We start from the raw sequence: 9,277 nt of genomic DNA, 5'->3' as shown, positions 1-9,277 counted from the left end.
ATTGTGGTCACAAATCTTTAATTTTAAGGGATTATTGTCAAATGTATGAAATAAAAAATCTGCCTTTAGTTTTTTAAACTCTCAAATGCCAACATTGGCATCCACCTCAAAACACAATATCAGTCTGACTACAGAAAAAAACAGCTGAAGTAAAAGAGGGTGTGAAGATGCAGACAAAATAGTAAGTAATAGTCCACATTTACACACAAATCCATTCTAAGAATTGGCATTTACTGGTTTAAGTGGTTAATTTACTGACCTGTCTGACCGTCTGACTGATCTTTAGCGTCGCTTGATGTCAACATCAGTTGTTCTCTACGATATTGACAAAGCAATAATTAGACATTTTTGGGGAAACAGGCTTATTTGTTCTCTTGCCTGGAGTTAGATGAGAAGATGGATACCACTTTCATATCTGAACAGTAAAGTTACTGCCAGCAGCCGGTTAGCTTAACTTAGCATTAAACAGTAAAAACCCAAAGTGAATGTTTTTATGTCCAAGACTAAAGCAAATCTTGCATTATATTGGGATTTGTTGTAATACATTTGAGGTGTTCCAACTAAATTATATAATTTATGCACAGCGACCAAAAAGTAAATTTAATAATCAGGTCAAGTTCTAAATTTTCTGCGTATGTCAACAAAACCAGTGTCAGTGTTTTGTGACTGATGGGATGCTGGTTGGTACGGAGATGGGATGATGCGATTGTCGTTGCGTTCAAATGGGTCCACTCCCAAAAACTGAATGTGTTGCCATGTTATCATCCTTCAGGTCTGAATCCTTCATCCTTTTTGTTAGATCTGCATGCACTTTTGTTCATGTCTGTCTGGTGTTCAGGTGTTCAGGTGTTCAGGTGTTCAGGTGTTCAGGTGTTCAGTCACACCTGTCCTTTAGTCTGCTGATGGATCCAGTCAGTGAACTTAACCACCTGTGTGTAAACGCCAGGACGATTCAGCCTCGCGCAGCCCTCGCCCCAGCTCACGATTCCTGCTAGAAACCACCGTCTGCCACGCTCCAGACACACTAGCGGACCTCCTGAGTCCCCCTGTGGGCAAAGACATGCACAGCAATACATGTTGACAAGGAGAGGGTAAACACAGATAATATGATGCCATGCCAAAATATTTACAGAGCAGCTAAAGTTTAATTGCAGACATACAGACAGAAATTCATTGAAACATTGAATGTGAGCAACTCAGCATGATAAGCAAGAAACAATAAGTGCGACTCAATTTTTTTATGCAGACGTGATCTTGTTGAGGTTTAGCAAAGAATAAAGGTAAATGTAGAAAGTGCAACTTAAAGTGAATTTTATTAGGAAAGCTATAACCACACCATCTTCTGTGGTAATGACTAAAAGCTTAACTACAACACTTTATCTTGCAGCAACCCTGGGAATACATGTTAACGGGGAATTTACACCCACACACACACACACACACACACACACACACACACACACACACACACACACACACACACACACACACACACACACACACACACACACACACACACACACACACACACACACACACACACACACACACACACACACACTCACCTGGCAGGCATCCACTCCTCCCTGCAGGTTCCCGGCACACAGCATTCGGGGAGTGACAGCGTCATCATACAGCTTGTTGCAGGTGTTCCTGTTAATTATCTTCACTGAGGCCTCCTGTAAGCGAGAGGCCAGCTCACCTGTAATAAAACATAAACAAACTTAAACATATTGGGTTGTTGGTTTGATGCATGTCTTTATTTCACCAACATCCCTGTTACTTTCAAAATGTCAGAAAAATGCTGTGTTGCAATAAAGCTTTTTGTAATTTAGCTCTTCAGTTTCATTAGATACATTTGAGCAGCTCTTACCGTCCTCCATGAGGACGCCCCAGCCTGTGACATAGCAGCTGGTCCCGGTGGTGAAGGTGTGTGAGGGGGCGGGGACGCACACGGGCTGCACCAAGTCGTTGAAGAAAACGGGAGCACCGAGCTCGAGGAGGGCGATGTCGTAGTCCGAGGTGAACTGGTCGTACTGCGGATGGAGGAGGATCCGGCGGATCGGTCTGGTAGCTGCTCCATTGTTCCCTGTGGTCATCATGCGCATTCCCATGTGGGCCCGCCATGCACGAGTATCAGAATATCTGCAGACACAACACGCATGAACGCAGTAGAAACACATGAGCAGGTTTCTGTCTATTATCAAAAGTGTTTTTCAGGGATAATTCTCACTTAATAGCGTCTGAGTCCTGGAAGCAGTGTGCTGCAGAGATGAGCCAACGGTTGGAGACCAGCGTGGCACCACAGACGTGGCCGTAACGATCCATCTGGAGGCTGACCTGCCATGGCCATGATCCTGCTGCAGCATCAGAGCCGCCCACTATCTTAGTACGCTTCCTGGGCCTGGTGCCACAGCCTGAGAGGAGAAAAACTACGAGATGAGAATCTTCTTTTTCCAGGTCAATGCAGGAGTGGAAGGTCGAGCTTGGTGAATGTGTGTGCTTACCACAGCGCAGTTCATCAGAGCCATCAAAGCAGTCTTTGACCCCATCACACTCTGGGTTGACCTTGCTCACACACTTTCCATTAGCACATTTGTAGGAGGATGAGGAGCAGCCTTTAAGGTCTAAAGAGAATGAATGCTTAGATAGTATAAATATATATATAATAGTTATAAATACAACAAATTCAGTCAGTGACATCGGTAATGTCTCAAACACTCACACGCTCTGGTGCAGTTTAGTTCATCACTGCGGTCTCTGCAGTCGATGACACCATCACACACTGAAGACTTTGGCAAACACACTTTGTTGGGGCACACATGGTAACATTTACCTCCTGAAAAACAAACATGTAAGCTTCAATAACTAAAACACACACATACAAATGTATATAAATGTGTTACCATGGTGACAGTCTACTCACCACAAGTGCCCTCTTCACTGCTCTCTGCACAGGAGCTCTGGCTCACACACTGGCTGCTTTGAGGCGTACATTGTCCATTCCCACACAGCACTTCCCCCGGCCTGCAGGATGCTACATGTTGTACACATACGTGCAAACACGCACAAACAAACATAAACACGTACACAAATCTGAGTATAGTTCAAAGTCCATGTTTTATCCTTTATACAGCCAGCTAAAAGAAGAAGAAATATCTAAAAAGCACAAAGGTTTGTGTTTTGTCATCCAGCAGTCCAAAATTCAAAGTTATCAAATTTACAAAGATATAAAAAAGAAAACCAGCATGTTCTCACATTTTACAAAGCTGAAACTAGTTCATGTTTAAATTTTGTAGTTTAATAAATTATTTAAATGATGACGATAGCTAAAGTCAAATGCACAGTGCCTTACAGTGTCTTCAAACAACAGACTTACAGCATTTAGCCTCATCCCGTCCATCTGAGCAGTCTTTGACTCCATCACACACTTTCCTCAGAGGGATACAGCGTCCATCTCCACAGCGAAACTGACGAGGACAGGCTGGAGATAACCAGAACGTGTATTTATTTGATACTTTGATACTTGATACTACTTTGAATATTTGTTTAAAAAAAGGGCTTCTCTGTCCAGGCAGATTACAGTATGAGTTGAGTGCTTGGAAATGGAATGAAAACATGAGATTTTAACTTACTGCCCTCAGGAGAGAAGGCTCGGTAGAGTAAGTAGAAGCCCTTGTGAGTGAGAGATTCATCAGAGTGGAAGTGAAGGGAGAGAGGAGAGGAATAGACCCGCTTTTTGCTGCTGTCTGACACCGGGTTACAGAGTCTGCATACAGAGGAGCACATAAGGATTTTTACCTTTAATTCACACACAGCTGTCTGGTCACAGTCCAGCGTCATTACTCACTTGACCCCTCCAATGTCCAGCCAGTCTTTCTCGCAGCCGTCCGATGACGACGAGTCTTGAATGTCCATCGTGACGATCGTCATGGAGATCAGGTATCCAGGCAACGGTGCCTGATAAAAATAAATAAGATGACTAAACAAAAAAGTTCCCATGCTGGATTGTACACTGGCCGGATAGCAAAAAGGATGATTCACCCTTTCATTTTCAGACCTCCACCCTCTCTTTCTTAGTTCTTTGTTTCTCACACACAGACACGCATGACTCACCCGTAGGGTCCAGGTGCAGTCTATATTAGGAGGGTAGTAAGAGGGGTAGTAGGGTGAGGAAATGGAGCCATTCCAGGAAGAAATCGACCCTCCACATCCTGCAGGGGGAGATAGCGGCACAGATAATGTTAGGTTCCCAAAATACACAGTTTTACACGTGCTAATCAGAGTAAAAGAGTCATTCTCGAACAGAGGCATGAATACAAGCATATGACATGAGCTTTGCAAAAACTGGACAGTACAGTAGGTGGTTCAGTGTGCTTGTGAGAGCATTCAAACCTGCTTTTGGAATGGCCTGAAAGTATGCTTTGAAGATTGCGCCGTCCCTCTGTCTGCTGAAGGAGAAGGTGACCAACATGACATTCCCAGAGGATGTCAGCTTCATGACGGGGGATGAGCCCGAAATGGGCAGCCCACACCACCTGAGACAGGTACAAATATCCAGGATTAGCATTCATTTTAGACAGTTACCCCTTTTCTAACAAGCACATAGACAATATAGCAGGAGTTGTCACAAGAACCCTGTGCAAAATTACTTTGAACCATAAAATGTCTTTACCTGGCAATGATCTTATTCTGTAAAGGAAGCAGGAAGTCATAGGCTGAGAGCTTGTGAGCGGTGCAGCTTCCTGGTGTGGCGCCATGAAGGGTGAGAATGACCAGCCGAACCACATGGCCTGACGGCACGCGTAGACGCCACTGGTAATAAGGCTTTTTGGGACTCACAAGGCTCAGGGTGCGGTTGTTTCCATATTTGGCGTAGAGGTCAAAGGACATTGCTAGACAGAGGAAATGAGGGAAAAATGTACTGGTGTTAAACTGACAGTGAATCACATAAGGAAGCCCATTCAGATGTGTGACAAGGAAAACACAATTCTTCCAAAAGACATTACCTCATTATGTGTGTTAAAATGGACTGAGCTCTGGGTGAGGGTGGAAGCAAACTTGGTATTTACTTTTTTCCTGACACCAAACAGCTTCTGATATATTTTTTTATTATTTATTTGAATTATATATTAAATAAACTGAGACTGCAACAAGACCTCTGTCATTTTTTTGAGTAAATTTATTCTAACATGGGCTACGATTCTGATCATTTTAATTCCTATGAAAACCAAACCACACAGTGACCACGTGTTCTGTATGGAAGACTGTGTATTTGTTATTTTTCTCTTTAATTTGTCTTCAATCATCATGGATGAAGTTCAGTAGCCTTTTTTTCTTGTAACATTTTGCAAGGCAGACAAGGCCTGAGAAAAAGCACTAGGGCTGCAGCTAACAATTATTTCTATTATTGATATTATAATTTGCAGATCATTTTTACTATTGATTGATTAATCATTTTGTTTGAATAAACTGTGAAAATGCCTGTTATAATTTCCCAGAGTCAAAGGTCTGTACTCAACAGTACAAAACCCAAACATTTTCAGTTTATCTATGTATGACAAAGAAAAACATTTAATCATTACATATTAGAAGCTGAAACCAACATTTCATTTGGAAATGTATCTTAAAATATGACTGAAACAAACTGTAAGACTGAAAATGTTATAGTGCAGTCAGAAAAGCACTCTCCTCACCTTGGAAGCCGAGCTGCCATTTCCCGCTCTGGATGCTATTTGGATTCTTAATCTTGCCTGATTTTTCATCCGATTCAAAGTCATCAGGGTCCAAACCTACACACACACACACACACACACACACACACACACACACACACACACACACACACACACACACACACACACACACACACACACACACACACACACACACACACACACACACACACACACACACACACTTCAGCTTTTTCAACTCTTATTTATTTGTATTTGTTATTGTATAGTGCTAATTTCCACATTTTGTTGCAAGTACAGGATACATATATATATGTGTGTGTGTGTGTGTGTGTGTGTGTGTGTGTGTGTGTGTGTGTTCATGCACTTGTATGTGTGCAACAGTGAGAGCCTTTACCCAGCAGGTGGAGCATGTCATCATCTTGCTCCATGTAGTAGCGCTGCTCGTTGCGGCCGTTCCGCAACACCATGGTGCTGCCAGGAAGTCTGCGCTGCAGTCTCTCTGGGCTAGACCTCTGGATTGCCATGGCAACATCGTCCGGGGCAGAGAATTTACTCCAGTAGAAAACATTGAGACCCTCTGCTCCTTCACTGTCACACGAAGTGTTTACAATGTGGCTTTGACATCAGAGTGTGTTTAAAGCTGAGCATATAGTCATGGGTGGATTACAGAAAGGGCCTACTGGGCCAAGGGCCAGGGCCCCAAGGACTCAGGGCGCCTAGGTCAGAAAATGTATTTGAAGTCGCTGTTATTAACTTTGCATTTCCTGTCGTTTAGTCAAAAGGCTTCATCACTCATGTTAATAACAGAGCCCAAAAAGTACTACCGAAAAACTGAAGAAATAGCTTAAACATGCACTTTGAAGATGTCACACAAAAGAAACCATCATGATACCTTTATCATGTGTGCTCTAAACTGTTGAGGTGCAGGTGGGAGAAGCGTCCATGCCCAGGAGTCCATTGTCTCATAATCCACCCATTCATATAGTTGTAATGCATTTTCTTTATATGTGTAACTAATAATAAAATAGATAATGAATTACATAAATGAAATAAAATCATATGTATGCATAAGTAATATACATAATCAAGTTAGTATTGGTACAATGTCACTGTGACTTTAACAATGCAAGACAAACTAATAAATATACCGATAATAAAATAAACTGATGTTAGTACGGATAATGCAAGATATTAATTTTTCAATGGCTAATGAAAGAAAATCTACTGATAATAAAATAAAATACAGAGATGTTAATGTCAGTGCAGCTTACCTGAAGGCAGTAACTCCTGAGCGCAGGTAGTAAGAGCTCCACGGGGACGACTCGTAGAGTTCAGAGAACTGTTTTAAAAAGATGAAAAGGAAAAACAAAAAAGAGGGTTGACCAGATATTGTACTCACAACAGTAGGTGTGACATCACAGCGTTGCAAGTGAGGTCATTTTTCCAGTATAAGCGACACATGTGAACACACCTGCTTGAGTTCAACAAAAGGGTTGTTCCTGTGTGTGTGTGTGTATCAGAGTCTGCATGTGTGTATGTTGACTTTGAGCAGCACAAAGCTCCATTGTGTCTTTACCTGCAGGCCTTGTAGAGGTGGGACCCTGGGTGGTATGGGCTCCCGGCCTCTGGTTCACCTGTTCTTTAATGAACAGATGGCAGCGCAGGTAGTATGACCACTTAACAAGCCTGCTAACTCATCCTCACAGCTGACTACAGGGACATTACACTATGTCACTGCAGCTTTTTGGGAATTTCCAGATCCAAATCCCCCCTCTCATATCTCTATCCAGCCCCCAGTCCTCCTGTCATCCCAGCTTGCCCTACTACCCTGTGTCTCCCTCTCAACCCCAGCATCAATCTGAGGTTCTCCTCCTCTACAGCGCACAGAGCGGCTGATTGTGTGAAAGCTACACAGACAATGTTTTTATTGAAGGCCTGCTCTTCCTCTCACTCTTGCTGCCTGGGCCTTGCTGGGCTCACAAATGCCGGGTTTGTCCTCAGCCCCAGAAAGGGCCCTGTCCCTGGGGGTCTTGGGAACTCGCACACACACCCAGTGCCCAGCTCCTGTTTCAGCTTTACATTTAACACCACAAGAGAGACAGAAAGAGAGACAGAAGAGAGGAAAGTGGTGTGCAGAAAAAAAACAGAGAGAGAGAGGAAGGACAAAGCTGATAAGAAAACAAAGTAAATGAATAAGACAACAGGAAAGGAGACTTTAAAGGAGATAAAGGCCAGCAGTGTTTTGAAAACGCAGCATTAAAGACTAGTGGCCTGCTTAGTGCAACAAGATCAGTTTGGTCCTTGAGCGGGGAAGGTGAAGTGGCACTCAAGTGTCAGCGAAGCAGTGGACAAGTCAACTGTCCCACTTACATAATGGTTCAAAGCCTGAGCCTGCAGGCGGAACTGAGGGGAGGTGGAGTCAGTCAGCTCTGAAGAGAAGTTCAGGTTTGAGAACTCCACGCTGCCGCCGAGGAAGAACACTGAGGAGGGCAGAGCTGGGGAGGAGGAGGAGGAGGAAGAGATCTGAGACAGGTGCACTTTGTGACTGAAGGTTTAAGTTAAAAAATATAAACATTTTAAGGGACAGGAGAAGACAAAGAAAAGGCTACAAGACCAAAGCAGATCTGCACTCACATGTTAAGTAGTGGACTGTCAGTGCAACGGCTGCAGTTAAGGGAAAGAAAGGCAGGAGACCTAACATCCATCTCCTCCAGGACCCACAGGCTGGACTTCGACCGCTCTCCTCCCTCTGCTCTGCAGGATCCTCAGGCTTCGTGGGGGGGCTCAGACATTGGGTGGGCTCCTTAAACTCCCCCTCTCCCTTTCAGAGACAGGGACATGACTCAAATATCATACTACCCCTTATGTCTGTGCTCAAGTTGCTTCTTATTGTTATTATGGCCACAGCAGAGGAGTTTAAACGAAAAGGCAGCCTGTCTGCCAAAAAAATCAATGAGAATTAGATTTTATGCCTGAGCAGACGCTGATTTACTAAGAACATCTTTGGGCTGAAAGGATCCTCTACTAAAACATTTAAGGGGTTGGCAAGATTCCCCGGAGGGGGAGACAAAGCTTGGCTGGGGGGGTCTGCTTTCCCACGGCCCAGCTCTGCGGTGTCAGCACTCAATCAAGTGTCTCACCCTGACATTCATGAGAAAGAGACCCACATAACCATAGAGACGGATTTTATCATCAAGATGAAGCATGGATGTCTGGATTTAAACGGTTCTGGTTAATATGCACCCTTCTGGTATCATAAAAAAGTTTGCAAATTTTAGATAAACATTTTTTTCTCAGTAAAGCTAAGATAAAGAGAAAATCGTTTCTGGGATGAGCAAAGTCCTATGTGCCACAGACTTTTGCGCGTGATGAAAAGCACCTGCAGTGATGGCTTACCTGTGCAGCGGAGCAGCCTGGGTGTCCATGCCCGGATACGCAGTACACTTCGCAAGTTTTACTTTTGGAGAGAGTCCTCATAGCACTGTCCCGTTTAGCTCCGGAGAGACGATATGCAACAATACCTCAGGCATAGAAACGATGGAGAGAGGAAACCCCCGCTGCCGCTTCCTTTGAAAAAA

The 9,277-nt window shown here is 43.7% G+C and overlaps 1 protein-coding gene across 1 annotated transcript; it reads right to left on the bottom strand.

Moving 5' to 3' along the window:
- Positions 1 to 855: 855 nt before the first annotated feature.
- LOC134002261 (suppressor of tumorigenicity 14 protein) lies at positions 856 to 9,215 on the bottom strand. Its single transcript, XM_062441577.1, has 19 exons — positions 9,096 to 9,215; positions 8,334 to 8,514; positions 8,070 to 8,194; positions 6,971 to 7,038; positions 6,094 to 6,287; positions 5,697 to 5,792; positions 4,676 to 4,895; positions 4,396 to 4,538; positions 4,117 to 4,214; positions 3,851 to 3,960; positions 3,636 to 3,769; positions 3,380 to 3,484; positions 2,927 to 3,037; positions 2,726 to 2,839; positions 2,508 to 2,627; positions 2,234 to 2,417; positions 1,874 to 2,145; positions 1,566 to 1,702; positions 856 to 1,046 (listed from the first exon to the last, which is right to left on the bottom strand). Exons 1-19 carry the CDS (start codon positions 9,174 to 9,176, stop codon positions 879 to 881), a joined length of 2,661 nt encoding a protein of 886 aa, XP_062297561.1. The 5' UTR covers positions 9,177 to 9,215; the 3' UTR covers positions 856 to 878.
- Between the last annotated feature and the right edge of the window lie 62 nt (positions 9,216 to 9,277).

This window comes from Scomber scombrus, chromosome 20, assembly GCF_963691925.1.
Source record: "Scomber scombrus chromosome 20, fScoSco1.1, whole genome shotgun sequence".
NCBI classification, from domain to species: Eukaryota; Metazoa; Chordata; class Actinopteri; order Scombriformes; family Scombridae; genus Scomber; species Scomber scombrus.
The sequence above is the reverse complement of the archived record's forward strand: the minus strand, read 5'-3'. Positions and strand labels throughout refer to the sequence as shown.